Here is a 16,446-nt window from a genome sequence, read left to right on the forward strand (position 1 = left end):
ATGCGAATTGTTTGCTTTGACTTCAGCCACGATGTAAAATACCCTGGTGATCACGTTTTTCTATGTGTTAGTGCGGTTGTCATTTTATTTTGGAATAACAGAGAGACGTGAAGAAGAAAAAACATAAACAAATGACGTTCCGGGAGTTGCTTTTATGAAAATATTTAGAGTTGGCTCTGTTTGCGAAAGTATTGACAGTGAAACGCGGTGTTTCGTTCCGGGATGTTTCAACCTTTTTCATCACCTGCATTTGAAATGCCACCCACAGCACAATCACTCCATTATCCATAATAACTGAAATAGATACCACAGTGCGATCCGCCAAATCCTTCCTCCAACTAAATGAACAGAATAATGTCCAGATTTTCAATTAGTGCCAAAGATTCGCCAGGCTGCGTGACAACTGGAGTAACTTAGAAGTGAAATCCAGATCTGAAATGGTCGTTTGTTTATGTTTACATGTTTGAATCCCGGCGCGCCATACTTATTTTCGTGAGAAAATTACCAAAACAACCAAAACTGTCTTACCACGCCACCAGTGTATTTTACGTCGTGGACTTCAGCTACGCCTTCTCTGATTGATATAGCGTCATTTGTTCCATGCTTGTATAGGATAGGAGCCCCAGTACATAGTATGGAACATCCTCAATGAGCCGACCTGCCCACATTCAGTCTTGCCGTGGAATCAATCCGTCAGTCAGTTGTGAGAAAGATTAACAACCACAGAAAAATGATAATGTTTGTTTTTGAACCGTAAAAGCTATGGATTCAGTACCGGTTGTGTAGTTAAAATAAACTGCACCTGCTGGATTTACGGATTGCGGCCTTGATTAAGGTTAGTAGTAGAGAACAGTTGTGTTTTTTTCCGGTTAACGATACTTGACTGTAACATCAGACGTCACCCAATTACCATTGGAGAACTTCTCACAGCTGGTCCACGTAATACAAAGTTATCAATTCAATCTGCAGCCATGTCGCAAATTAATTTTTGCTTCGAAATTAATGCTGATAGTGAACTGATAGTAAAAGCAGCTTCGTTGGCATTTGTTACACTGTCGAGTCATGAACGAATAACAATAAACTTTTAAAGGTAAACAACAGGTCATTCTGATCTGCCAGTGAAATGAAAAATGCAAACGTAGAAGGCATTTGCGTCGATCAATGCTGCCGTCTGGTTCGATCAATGCTCTACGATCGTCTGCGAAGGCTCGTGTTGAAACGAGTCGGAACGAGCTTATCGTTCGTAGTTATCTTCAGTTAGTTTTTTGTAATTCATAAAATTTATCTCACGACTCGTTAGATTTTGTTTTAATGTTTTGTAACCAACGTGTTACTGAAAATCTCCAGTTTCTTTCCAGTACGTCCGATTGCGCACTGTCAATGTGTGATAAAGTGCTCTACCAGTCTTATCACTGTCGTTCGTAGGTCACGTATTTCTTAGCAATCAGAAAACATGCACTAATTTGCATTCGGTTGAGGGGCTAGCGCATATATTTTGGTTCCGATAAATTCCATTCATCCTATCGAATCGCGTCGTTAGGCATGTGAATAATTAGAACGATTAGATATTTGTTCAACTATTTAGTATAGAAACTGGATTTAGACGAGCTTATGAATCATCCATTTCTAACGAATTTGTGGGTTTTCTTCGGCTCACCCCTGAGACGCTCTGCTATCCTTTATGATGTTTACCGACGCTGCCGGTTGTAGTTGGTAAGACGCTGTAAACGGGTACCGAACTCTGCGGTTCTCATGTGTGATACCGCTGCGGATAGTTAGCAAGGTATATAAATGCTTTTGCTGAAAGATAGAGAGAATTGTTAAAAGTGTTCTGTGGGCATATTCACAGTACCGATCAGCATAGCGCAGTGAAATATTTTTTTTTCGACTGAAAAAACGGCCTACATAATTATTCTCCAGTGATTAGGAACCTTGCTGTTATCTGATGAGTAACCATAACTTACCGTTCGAGTAAGATCTTTAAAATTAAGGTAACTTTTCATAATTCATAATGCCCTTTATTTCTGTTCTTTTAGGACGACTACGAAACGATTGATTACCACCCAGCGAGACGCCTGCATCCAATCTCTTAAGCCGATTATATGACGTAAGTATCTTTTTGCTAAAACGTTGTCCAGTGAAGAAATTCTGTTTGATTGTCAAGTGGAGCGATAGTCCAAAAAAGTGATACGAAATTTGGTATTTATCCGGTATCTAGACACAAAAAAAATATCTCTAATTCGGCTTGCTTTGATGCGCGTGCTGCCCAAATCATGCTTCCGTTAGTTGTAAATGTAAATCTACCTTACTAGGGTGAATGTACCTAACTCAAGAAAACACACTCAACTTTTGGATAGGCCCGGCGAGGTGGTTATAGGTTTTGCAAATGTTTCTTGACATACCTATCAATGTGGCGAAGACACATTACCGAAGCTAAGATTTTTTTAATAGTCCCGGACTCTGTCGTCCTACCTCTACTTCATACGCTTTTTTTAAATGGAAAGGATGATTTTATTCATCTATCATATTGCCATCATGTCAATAATTATCTCACATATTCAATATGAACTGGGTAAAACTGGTTGACTGTTTTGTATTTAGTGGAAGATTGTTGGATATTTGAAGACCTTTGTAAAATATTGATCTTTGTGATGTTTTTTTGAATATAGGAGAAATCTAAAATCATCAGCTCCTCGTGTGTTCATCAACTAGGTAGTTTGGCAACAATTCTGTCTTCATTTTGCATATAAACAACAAACTATTGAAAATAACTCTTTGTCGCACAGAAAATCACTGAAGCGTGTTACATAGTTCTCGTTGGAGTAAGACGACCACATCGGAAAACAACTCTCATAAGCCTGTTCTGCAATTTCTCTACAACTGAGTATCTTAAGCATGTAGAAGTATTGTCGAGTAATAATCAAAGTGTGGCATTTTTACCGCCTTCACATGTGAATTTGGACCAAAACGTCATTTATCTATTGATACGGCACAGAACACCATATCACAGACTAACAGACAGGGCACTCAAATTTGGTTCTTTAATCATTTCAAAGGTAATTTCGAATATACCTTTAGTTGGGATAGTACTCGCATATATCATGATGGCGCCACGTTACCTTATCAAAAACAATCCGTCTGTTATCTAGACTAGGTTAATTTTTTACATTTACCAACAGAGTTGCCATTCATACAGAATTATGTGTGATGTACTGATTTGCATACGTCTATGCGGATTACGTGCAATTAGTGCTCTTCGATCGTCTGAGCGAAGTGGTTGGAAAAGCCTCTGCACAAATGTCTCTAGTCTCAACGAGGCTAGCAGATTAAATAAGTTACTTTCGAAGTCTAAGGACTTTAATGTCAGTTTCTTATGAAGTTCAGATGGTGAACACTTGTCTGATGAAGGTGATGTACTTCACTATCTTTTTAACACTCACTTTCCAGGATGTATGGATCCATCACCGACAGCTCTTCCCGAGACTTTTTCAGGTAGTTACGATTCTTGGGCCTTTGCTCGAAGCGTTGTGACAATTGAATCGGTCAAATGGGCAGTTGAGAGTTTTGCTCCGTACAAGTCTCCTGGAAAGGATGGAGTTTTCCCAGTGTTACTGCAGAAAGGGTATGAACATTTCAAACATGTTTTGAAGAAAATACTTTTTATTTTGCGACAGGATATATTCCAAGAGCCTGGCAGGAAATAATTGTCAAATTTATTCCCAAAGGCGGTCGCGACACTTATGAGGAAGCGAAGAGTTTCAGGCCTATCAGTCTAAGCTCATTTCTTCTTAAAACAGTGGAACGCATGTTCGATCACTATATCAGGAATGTTAGTTTGGGCGTGCATCCGCTACATGGAATGCAACATGCTTACCAGCGTGGAAAGTCCACTACAACCCTGTTACATGATGTTGTGTACAACATTGAAAAAGCTTTCTCACAAAAGCAATCTTGCTTGGGAGTTTTCCTAGATACTAAAGGTGCCTTTGATAACGTGTCTTTCAATTCAATTCTGGAAGCAGCCCGTGGTCGTGGCATACCTTTAAGTATCACAAATTGGATACACGCAATGCTTAGCAATCGACTTCTTTGTTCATCGCTTCGGCAAGCAGAGATTAGAAAACTGAGTGTCTGTGGGTGTCCTCAAGGTGGTGTACTATCCCCACTTTTATGGAACCTAGTCGCTGATGGTTTGTTGAGGAAACTTAATAACCTTGGATTTCCGACTTATGGTTTTGCCGACGATTATCATATATTGATGACCGGTATAAGCATTAACACTCTCTTTGATTTAATGCAGCAAGCCCTGCGATCTGTTGAGCAATGGTGTTGTCAGGTTGGATTATCTGTAAATCCGGGCAAAACATCAATGGTGCTTTTCACTTATCGTAGGATAATCACAGGAGCTCGTCCGTTACAGTTCTTCGGTTCAGAGGTCACTGTGGTTGATCAAGTTAAAGTTAACGTCGGAGTTATTCTTGATTCAAAACTGAATTGGTCTGCTCACAATGACTTCAGGATTAAAAGAGCTTTCATGGCTTTCGGCCAATGCAAACGAGCTTTTGTAAAATCATTGGGACTCGAACCCAAATACATTCATTGGATCTACACAACTATTGTTAGACCAATTTTAGCATATGGTTGTCTTGTATGGTGGCAGAAAGGAGAAGTCGCGACAGTTCAGTCAAAGCTAAATCATCTCCAAAGGATGGTCCTAATGGCGATGACAGGAGCATTCACGACAACTCCTACTGCTGCTCTAGAGGCGCTACTGTGCATTAAACCACTTCATATGTTCCTAAAACAAGAAGCATTATCTTGTGCATACCGTCTTAAGGTTACAGGGCTTTGGAACAGTAACCCATTAGATTATGCTACCAGCCACACTCGCTTGTGGTCTCAAATGGTTACACAGGCAGTTTTCCTTTTAAAGCATTGGAATGGTTGTCTGGAACGACAACTTGATGAACACACAGTTTGTTATACGGACGGTTCTCTGTTGAATGGTCGTGCTGGTGCTGGTGTCTAATGTCGTGAAATGAAGCTGCAGCAGTCTCATTCACTTGGTAGATACTGTACTGTGTTCCAAGCTGAAATCTTCGCGATTCTATGTGGAGTACAATCGGCACTTCAGCAGAGGATCTGTGGTAAACGAATTTATTTTTGTTCCGACAGTCAGGCTGCTTTAAAAGCACTCAGTTCGAATGATTCACGGTCGAATCTAGTGATCGCATGTCGAACTCAAATTGAAGACCTCAGCATTTCAAATGCTGTTTACTTCTTATGGGTACCCGGCCATTCTGGTATTACTGGAAATGAATGGGCTGATGAGTTGGCTAGAGCTGGTGCAACGAATGATTTCGTTGGTCCTGAACCAGCTTTACCACTTTCAACTAGTTGGATAAAGCACAAGATTCGTTCTTGGGCTGCATCCAAACATGCCAGCTACTGGCGCAGCTTGCAAACTTGCGCTCAGAAAAAAGCATTTTTACCAGATTTGAATCTGAAAATGTCAAAGTGTCTACTGCATTTCTCCAAGCATCATTGCAGTATTCTGGTCAGAGCTCTGACTGGACATTGCAAACTCAATTATGACATGGCTACTATTCAACGTGCTGAGTATTATTCGTGTGATCATCTGATATGTAACTGTCCCGCATTGACGCAACTACTTATCCGGGTTTTGGTTCTCCATACATGATTGAGTCTGTATGCGGAGCTAAAATTAAAGGATATTCTCTCGTTTCTCACCCAATGTGGTAAGGAGCTATAGTCAGAAAGGTTAATCGTTCTTCCTGGAGTGAATGAATCCTTTCTGTATTCACCTTAAATAGGGTTTAGCAGATTGTTTGGCATCCTTTTGGGGGTACCGAATTTACTTCTTCTCGTACATACTGCGAATCGTTCTGCTTTCTTCCGGGAGTGCAGAATTGTGTCGCTTTTGTAAGATCTCTAAATCCTCTCGGGGGTTGGAAGTTTTATTAACAGCAGACTGTTCGGGACCTCGTAGAGGTTCAGAATTTACTTCTGCTTCCACTAAATGTGATCCCCAGCAGATTGTTCAGCATCCCTTAGGGGTGCAGAATTTACTTCTGCTTTTATGTGTTTTTGTGTCGTCAATTTTTCCCATCCTCCTAGTCCAACCCTTACCATTTCCTTTCAATCCTTCCTTCTTATATATCGGGAAAATGATGCTAAAATCAAATTGATGGCAAGGCACAAATCTCCAAATATCAAGGGGAACGTGCCATTTGAGTCAATTTGTTCTGATTCCTGATTTCTAGACTAGGTTAATTTTTTTCATTTATCAACAGAGTTGCCATTCATACAGAATTATGTGTGATGTTCTGATTTGTATACGTCTATGCGGATTACGTGCAGGATACAGATTTAATACATATTGCCAGCACTAAATACAGAATTGTGCCTACTCATCATCCTTCAGCGCAATACAAAATCGAACCCATGTTCTGTAAGTAGGTAAGTAGGTAGGAACGTAAGTAGGTAAATCACAAAAGGATCAAAGAAATTGAAAAGGAAGATAATAGGTAACAGAAACTGGAAAATGTCTGTTTTTATCTTAGACATGGGTAGTAACTGGAAAAGCCAAGAAGATCTATTTCCTTGGTCTTGGTTTAATAAAGAGGTGGAGTTATTTTTGAATATTTCTAAACTTTCTGCTGAATCTAATTTCCATGGATTGGAAATTTTTCTTAAGATTTTTATGTCATTGGTAGTGAGTAGTGAGTTCATGATCTTCAAAAAAGGCGTGCTCTGTTACTTTTGACTTGAAGTGATGTGGTAGTCCCTTTTCCAATTCTTTGGATGATACTTCAATTTCAATGAAGTATTTTTAATGATATCACCTATAATAGTTCTGGCGTCATTAATTTGTGAAAAAAAAAGATTACAGTTATTTATCCTGCTTCTACGTCCATAATAACTTGTTCCAGGTTTACTTTGGAATAAATTGCATTATTAAACCCAAGATTGAGAAGTTTTGTTTGTTCGTTGGTAAAATTCTTTAAAAAATTCGAAACCTTGAGGAAACCTCTTGCCGTTTTTATGTGAATTATTTAAGGCAAACCTTGAAAAACTTTTAAATAAGCATTATTACCTAATCGCTGGGGGAGATACGTAGATGATATATTTTGCATCATCAAACGCAACGATTTATCAAACTTCTTAGAAATAATTAATGATTTACAAAAAAATAATAAATTCACCTATAAGGAAGAGAAAGACAATAGTTTACCTTTCTTGGATATTCTTATTGTCCGGGAGGCAAAATCCTTAACTTTCGAAATATATAGGAAGCCAACCAATACGGACCGTGTCATAATACAAATACTTCCAATCATTCCCATCAACACAAAATGGCAGCATGCCACCATATGATTCACATAATGTTATCCTTGCCACTTAGAAAAGATGCTGCGATAAAAGACTTACCTTACCTTACCTAACAGCTATAGGAACCACATTGGGGCCTGAATTGCGCATTGTCCAGTCGTTTACCAACCAGGGCGTGCACGGTTGACACATTTCAATCTATATCAACTTGACATAACTGTTTACCAATTCAAAAGATTATGGTAGTTTATACCCAAAGAAGTTTTTGATTGTTTTCAAGTTTAAAATTTTTTTGACAGAATCTTCAAGTGATGTTTTTGAAAATATAAGTAATATGGGAAAGCCATCATTATACCACTAGATTGATTAAAAAAGGCTATTTTTATAGAAACAGAAAAATGTCAGTAAAACATCGTTTTAACTATCTGTGAACCTTAAACCTCCCTAACTATAGAACTTTGATGCTAATTGATGAATATTTGCCAAATAAACTATCCTGCAAGACATTTCAAGATGAACAATAGAACAAACTACAATACAATGGAATACTTGTTTTAAGAAATTTCCCCATTCTATCGTTCCAGATTTACTTCTCTCGTCCCACACCTGGACCATTTTAATTAACCGCAACGCAGCACAGTCACCATCACCATGATCCAGGATTACGGACCAGTAACTCAGGCCCTACTGGGAACTCTCCTGACGTGGGGTTTAACGGCGCTCGGTTCCGGAATGGTTATATTCCTACGTGGCAACCAGCGAAAATCGTTAGATATCTCACTTGGTTTTGCCGCCGGTGTCATGATTGCTGCCAGTTTCTGGTCTCTGCTGGCACCGGCCATCGAACTTGCCGACAGTTCGAAAATGTACGGCAGCAAGGGAGAGTTTGCTTTCATACCGGTGGCGATCGGATTCCTGTTGGGAGCGATTTTCGTTTACGGGACGGATAAGGTTATTTCCTATCTGGGAATCAACAGTCCGACGATGATGATCGCTTTGACTCACGCCAACAAGGACAAAGCAGATATTGCGATTGACGATCAAGTTTCATCGTTGGAGCATGGCAGGAGTTCGTATGCGGGAGTAGCTCCGAATCCCCAGGACAGTTCGTTTGCAATCGGTATGGACAGTTTCGCTGATTGTTTGAATGCGCAGCATGGCAGTGTATCGAGAAAACGCAGAAAGGGAAGTGAGATGTGCAAAGAACAGTCGTTATATACCAACACAAGTCAAAGTCAAATCGATGCTCAGTTGTCACAATGGAAAAGAATCATGCTACTGGTGGTCGCTATAACCGTGCATAACATTCCCGAAGGGTTGGCCGTTGGTGTCAGTTTCGGTGCAATTGGAACAACCGAATCGGCCACTTTTGAGGCTGCACGTAATTTGGCTATTGGCATCGGGATTCAAAACTTTCCGGAAGGACTGGCTGTCAGTCTGCCACTGCATGCAGCCGGGTTTAGCCTCGGCAAAAGCTTCTGGTACGGTCAACTGTCCGGTATGGTTGAACCGATCTTTGGAATCCTTGGTGCAGTTGCTGTCAGCCTAGCTACGATTATTTTGCCTTATGCTCTTTCGTTTGCGGCCGGTGCCATGATCTATATCGTTGCGGATGACATTCTACCGGAGGCACACGCTAGGTACAGCTCTAAATTTTTTAAACTAGATCTAAAAACTTTAATATTTGGCTTCATTTTCCAGTGGAAACGGTCAATTAGCGACCTGGGGATCGATCGCTGGATTCGTGGTGATGATGTGCCTCGACGTTGGGCTTGGATAAGTTTTTTGTTTTCGACAGTCCTACTTTCCAACAATCAATACAAACCGATGTGATTCGACTGGGATGTACTTTAATTGAGTAAGTATTAATTGTATTCGTCAGAAATACTTAATAGGGGACAACACAAAAAAACAAATATCATTTATCATGGATTTCCATGAAAGATAGTAATAGTAGTAGCATAACAGATTGTGAGAGTACATGATATGTACGCTTTGAACAGAAGCAAACGCCGAACGTTTTCCTGCTCTTTTAACTTAGTTTATTTAGTTCACTGTACAAATACATTTTATGACAAACAGTTAAAGTGCTTATGGAGTAATACATCACTAGAAAATATCACAAATCCAAACTAATAAATTTATTTTCGTTATGACGTACTTTGTCATCAGCTTTCAACCTACAGAAAATATGAGACTGAAAATGAATAACAATTGAAAGAAATAGTGTAATGAAATCTTCGTTTTACAAAGACAGAATTGCAGGCATGCAGTTGTAGTAAGATCTATGGAACCGCTCTACCATTGAGCTACCCTGCCAATAAAGAAAACCACATCGATGGTGCGAACTGATGGATTTGCGCATTTGCACCTCATGTTTATCATTCTGGCTGGTGAGAATTAAGTTTTATGAATCAATTCTGAAATTTAGTTCCGGAAGGACCAGAATCTAGGTCCATATCCCCGTTCCAGTACTAGATGCAGAGCTCAGTTTAAATTCCAGAGTTCAGTTAATTGTCATAACCCGGGTTGGCGGTTTAATGCTTAGGGCACTGGTTTTACAAACCAGTTGTTGTACGTTCGAGCCCCGACAATGTTTCTGTACACTCTCAATCGGCTGCGAACTCTGTTGAAACAGAAGGTCAAATTCCACAACAGGAATGTAATACCAAGGTTTTGCTTTCAATTAATTTTCTAGAAGCCATCTCCAATTCCAGAACAAAGTGTTTCGAATACGCAATTCCAGAATCCAGGTTCATGATCAAATGCTAACATTCAGTTTCAGAACCTATACCCAAAATTCTGGAACGGAAGCTGAACTGCATTCAAAATTTTGATTCAGATCTTGGATTCTGAGCCTGGATTTCGGAACTGAAATTCAGATCCTGGACATTCTGGATATAAATTTTAAAACTAATAATTCAGAACAAAATTAAGATCCAGAAACTAGTTCCAAAGCACCGGTCCTGATACAGCTTTAGAACGAAGTTCCAGAATGCAGTTCAAGAATTTAGTTCTAAAATTCATATTCAGAATTCAGGACTCCGATTCTGAAATTGAATTCAAAATCTGGCAAAAAAACTGATTTTGGGCAGATTTTTAAGAAAGTCGGATGTTTTCATTACAGAAAGTTTTTCCAGTTCGACTCTGGCCGACAAATTTCACTGAGTTAAATCATTGAAAACGTGTGCAAGTTTAAATAATCAACTGTTGAACTTTCACATTCAATACACTCATGCGCCTCGCTCTCTCCTCTTGACAGATTCTATATATTATTAAGCAATTACCACTGAAAGCTGTGTCAGTCTTTTTCTACGAACAATGGGAGAAAAATTTGCACCATATTTTTTTTACTATTTTTTGTAACTATTGAAAATTAAGAAACTTTTTTTCGATCGAGATGTTTTCTCCAAGATTAAACTACATTTTTTCTATTAAATAATAAAAATACGTTTAAACACAAAAACAATTCAAAGCAGGGTATAGAGTGGGGATAGAGAAATAGATTTCAGGACCATATAAGAACAAATCTTAGTTCTGGAATTGGATTTTGAACTTGATTCGAAAACTGAATTCTGAACTAGAATTTTGAAGCTGGATTTAGGAACCGAATTCGATAGCTTCAGATTGCACTTAAAATTTCAGTTCCATTTTTAGAATTAAAATCTATAATTTATGTTCAGAATTCGGTTCTACAATTCAGATTCAGATATCAGTTTCGAAAGCTCGAATTAAACTGGTTTTTAATCTGTTTCGTGATACAGGTTTCACGTCATCCGGCTCCCACCATTTTTCATAGTATTTTGAGGTGTATGAAAATCGAACTATTTACAACAACAGTTAAATAAGCAGCACATACTGTAGGATGGTGCATTGAGATTTAGTAGAGATCTACATAGTCGAAGATTAAATTCGCAAAGAAACCTGCTTTAGGTGGTAATAGATCGGCTGAAAAGTTCGTATCGTTTCTATGAGAGGGCGCCACTAGAATTAAATCCATACCATTTTCAGTTAGTACCAACCTTCAAAAGATACGTGTATAAATTTGACAGCTGTCTGATTATTAGTTTGTGAGATATTGCATTTTCAGTGAAGCTACTTTTGTTATTGTGAACAAAATGGAAAAAAAGGAATTTCTTGTGTTGATGAAACACTACTTTTTGATGAAAAAAAGTGCCGCCGATACCAAAAAATGGCTTGATGAGTGTTATCCAGACTCTGCACCGGGCGAAGCAACAATTTGTAAGTGGTTTGCAAAATTTCGTACTGGTCATATGAGCACCGAAGACGATGAACGCAGTTGACGTCCAAAAGAGGCTGTTACCGATGAAAACGTGAAAAAAATCCACAAAATGATTTTCAATGACCGTAAAGTGAAGTTGATCGAGATAGCTGACACCCTAAAGATATCAAAAGAACGTGTTGGACATATTATTCACGAATATTTGGATATGAGAAAGCTTTGTGCAAAATGGGTGCCGCGTGAGCTCACAATCGATCAAAAACAACAACGAATTGATGATTCTAAGCAGTGTTTGGAACTGTTATATCGAAATAAAACCGATTTTTTTCGTCGATATATAACAATGGACGAAACATGGCTCCATCACTTCACTCCGGAGTCCAATCGACAGTCAGCTGAGTGGACTGCACGCGATGAACCGAACCCAAAGCGTGGAAAGACTCAACAATCGGCCGGTAAGGTTATGGCGTCTGTATTTTGGGAAAAACCATCAACAGTGACTATTATAAAGCGTTATTAGAGCGTTTGAAGGACGAAATTTAAAAAAAACGGCCTCATTTGAAGAAGAAAAAATGTTTCATCAAGACAATGCACCGTGTCACAAGTCGATGAAAACCATGCTGAAATTGAACGAATTGGGCTTCGAATTGCTCCCTCATCCACCGTATTATCCAGATTTGGCCCCCAGTGACTTTTTCCTGTTCTCAGACCTCAAGAGAATGCTCGCTGGTAAAAAATTTAGAAGCAATGAAGAGGTAATCGCTGAAACTGAGACCTATTTTGAGGCAAAGGACAAATCGTACTTCAAAAATGGTATCGAAAAGTTGGAAGATCGCTATAATCGCTGTATCGCCTCTGATGGCAATTATGTTGAATAATAAAAACGAATTTTGGCAAAAAAATGTGTGTTTCTATTAAACGATACGAGCTTTTCAGCCGAACTGTTAGATCCTTGCCGTTTTAAGACCACTTGCGACACATTGTAGTCATACGGGGTCGATGTTCTGTTGTGAGAGAAGGAGATGACGGGACATTGACATGAAGTATTCAACACCAACTTGTGACCGTTGCACTAGTTTGAATATAGATCTAAATGGGACTACAAAAAAAGGAATCCTTAGGATTCTTTTCTTTAGATATTTAACTCATGTTATAAAATAGATTATTTCGAACAAGCGAACGAAAATTCCCAAAATTTTCTGACAACGCGCCTGATTAGGACCAGTCCTTGAAAATGGTTTCATTAGTAGACATGTATTACCAGCCATGGTACTCGTATGTATTCATAGGATGAAGTACAATCGATGAACGAAGTGGAAAAGTTGGAGTTCTTATGATAATCACCAAACACCAAACAACATACGTCTAACCTGGATGTTATGCTTGTGGTCAAACCATCAAAAGACCATCGCATCGAATCCGAATTTTCCATCACGACAACGTACGGCCGTATATTGCGAGTCTGTTCAAGAACTATTTGTGTATTTAAAAATACAATCGTGTTACAACGTGTTTTGATCGATACAAGTTTTTTTTACTATAATAAGAATAGTAAAAATTGGCTCCGATTCGAACTTGAGGTTAAAAACCTGTTTTAATCCACCTAGTAGTGTAATTATGCCTTTCTCATGTACATATAATATTGTGGTATTCTATTGAAAATTTTGTCGTGAATACGACTTACTTTACTATGGGGTGCCTTTTCAAAATTAGCCATATGGAAGAATGGGCAGAACTTAATCGTGAATATCTCGACTTGTATTAATGGTAGCAACATAATTCTTTCACCATTTCATAAAAAATTTGATCAGGAATTTAGGATAATATTTTGAACAGTGTGAGATAACTACAAACAACTCAAAAATTAAGTTTTCTCAAAATTTCAAAATAATGCGGAAAACTCTTTACTTTCGCTTGGATTTTTCGCGCAAGGACGACGATTTTGAGGTAGTCAGGCACATATCTTCAACTGAATGCGTATAAAAGGGGAACCGTGGTCGAAAATCGATCATTTCTTTTCGTGCGTTTGGTGGAAGCAGACGTCGCGAGAGTTAAACCATCAACCAGCAGTGACGGAGAGTGCACCTTTTGCGTGGTTAAAACCTCAAACGCTCAGGTAGCAACTTTCATTCGCTTGCTGGCCTTCAAGGCGAGCAGACTACCATCGCGGGAGTTAAACCATCAGCGACGGAGAGAGCACCTGCCATCATTTGGTTTTCGGTAGTCATAACGAGAAGTTCAATTTTCAGATTGTAGTTCCGCATTGTAGGTTTAGAATTCAGACCCTGCGTGCTGAAACTGGATTCTGGAACTGTATTCCGGAACTAATTTGAGTTTCGAAATTGCAATTCTAGAATTGAAACTGGATTCTGAGTCTGTTATTGGTTCTAAATTTAGTTCTTGAACTCAGGATTCAGTTATTTATTCCAGACTTCTTCTATTCGGTTCTTTTTAGAACCATAATAATACTCCTAAAGAATTATGCGGAAATTTACTTTACTGTACTCTATAAAACCCATTCTGGTAGTTATGGCGAAAAATCGTCTTCATGTTTTAGAGCTTAGTTCTGGAATATGGGTTTAGAATTTAGTCTGCGTGCTGTTGAATGTAACTAATCTGTAATTTAGTTTAGGCGCATCGTTTAAATTTCTAGTAATGAAAGAGGGGAAAGTTGCACAATTCAAACAATCGATGAACTACCAATTCGAATTCGGAAGCATAAATAAAGCGTGTCATATTCGTATTCACGACATCCAGTTATGTCTCTGACATTACACACCCGTACTTTTTTCTCTTCGATTTTTGAAATAAACCAAGAGATTGTTTGTGCATAAAATACAGAATAAAACAGTGCTTTGATTGCGTAAGTCATCTCTAAGAAAACGAAGTGGGTTCACTATTATATGCACTTCCGGCACCGGAACCCGAGAACCGGTATAATCAAAGTCGGATCGTACGGTTACCAACTAACATGACACACAAACTCTACTAGTAAGCAGTCTAAATTACGATTTAAATGTTTGTTGCATCCGAAAATATTTTAAGTGACGGTGTACAATATTGAACACACTTTACCGTATAACTCCGGAACCGGAAGTCGGATCCGGATGAAATTCAGGAATTCCGTATGGGACCACGAGACCTTTCATTTGAATCTAAGTTTGTCAAAATCGGTTCAGCCATCTCCGAGAAAACCTAATGAGATTATTTGACACACACACACACACACACAGACAGACATTGCTCAGCTCGATGAACTGAGTCGAATGGTATATGACACTTGAACCTCCGGGCCAATTTTCACTAGTCGGTTTTTCAAGTGATTGCATAACCTTTCTATCGTTTTTTTACATTTTGCATAAGATTTCAAAAATATTGTGTCAAAATTTCAATTCAATCGGAACAAAACTGTCAAAATATTTTTTGAGAACAAAAAATTAAACGCATTTTTCTGAAAACCAATTTTTCGAAGTCAGTTCGTGCTTGCATCTCATCCGACACAGTCGAAACTTGGCCTACAAGACAATTTGTATTGATTTCAAGCGCTGCAAAGTTAGACCAGCAGCAACCGAAATTGAAATCGTGCTTAAGGATCCTAGCTACCTTTGATTTTGCAAGCGTTATTGGGAATACGAATGAAATACGATCGAAAAAACGATACGTCGTTATTCGGAATAAGGGTGAAAAATGGAAGCTCCTCTCCCCCTAGAAAAAGGGTGACAACGAGATCCAATGGTCAAAAAAATTATTTTATCTAATGAAAACATGGCTCAATCGGCCACGTAAAGCTTGTACGTAAAATGGCCTGAATAAAAAATATTTTATAAAAAAACTACAAGGATCAGCCCCACTGATGTGGAACAAGGCAACCAAAATTTCTATTGATGGATATTTTCAATTAATCGTCACACTTTTGAATCCGCAAATGCACGAGAGTCTGCTTAGTCTTTATTATGAACCAACACAGAACACGCGAACCCAGAATATAGACTATATTTGTCATGATTTGTATTTGTTTTTTAGCCAACGAAATTACATCAATAGCCCAAATGTATGCAATTATATGTTTGTGCATGCTTGCGATACGGATATCGATATTTAAGCTTCTCTTCGCCAAGCTTGTGTTCAACTTTTGTATGCAAGCAGTTATTTTTATAGCGTTTCTCTACCATTACTACCATTCTGCGATGTCGGTTGAAGCGATAAACTTTATCTTATCATCAATCGAGTTCATCTTATATGAATTAGAAATTAATCTTATGCACTCAAAATTTACCCTGGGGTAGTTGTCAATTTCTCAGGCGAAACGACATAACATGGGATTTCATCCAATCTTTCCTGACACAAGATCAGAGCATAGCAATTAAAGCTTCAAATCGTTTTATGGCACTTTTTGTCTTGCTGTTTAGCAACAACCTACCTCTAGCAAGCTACGTGTAAGACTGAAACGTTAGCTATAATTTTGCTTATATTTATAGCTTCGCGTGCTTCCAACAGCTTCGCTTATGCATCGATTGACCAATCAGAGCGATGCTTTCTCTTTGATATATCGCTTACTTCTTCAAAACCGTCGACTATGGCAGGGAAATCCGGTATGCCGGAGATTTTTTGCATGCAAAATAGGACACTGCTAGCTAATAATCAACATTTTAATGATATACAATTAAAAATACATGGCTATGAACATTCTAATCAATACGTAGAAATATGAGACATGAGATTAATAATTGATTGGTTCGGACAGTAAATGGCAAACGACCTTTGCCTTTACTTTCTGACATATCAGAGACTCGGATAACTCGTATCGCTAAGATGCCTAAGTTCAATAGAAATTTTGGTTGCCTTGTTCC

General features: G+C 38.6%; 1 protein-coding gene across 2 annotated transcripts; it reads left to right on the forward strand.

Moving 5' to 3' along the window:
• The first annotated feature begins 289 nt into the window (after positions 1-289).
• Positions 290-9,440, forward strand: LOC131438896 (zinc transporter ZIP11). 2 transcript variants are annotated; one of them, XM_058609284.1, is made up of 4 exons: positions 290-835; positions 2,037-2,107; positions 7,938-8,993; positions 9,055-9,440. In XM_058609284.1, the coding sequence occupies exons 3-4, from the start codon at positions 8,005-8,007 to the stop codon at positions 9,131-9,133; spliced, it is 1,068 nt and encodes a 355-aa protein (XP_058465267.1). In that variant the 5' UTR covers positions 290-835; positions 2,037-2,107; positions 7,938-8,004; the 3' UTR covers positions 9,134-9,440. The 2 variants fall into 2 exon arrangements, with proteins under 2 accessions (XP_058465267.1, XP_058465268.1); XM_058609285.1 differs by lacking the exon at positions 290-835 and adding an exon at positions 1,505-1,971.
• Positions 9,441-16,446: the final 7,006 nt, after the last annotated feature.

The sequence above is a fragment of the Malaya genurostris genome, chromosome 3 (assembly GCF_030247185.1).
Source record: "Malaya genurostris strain Urasoe2022 chromosome 3, Malgen_1.1, whole genome shotgun sequence".
NCBI lineage: Eukaryota > Metazoa > Arthropoda > Insecta > Diptera > Culicidae > Malaya > Malaya genurostris.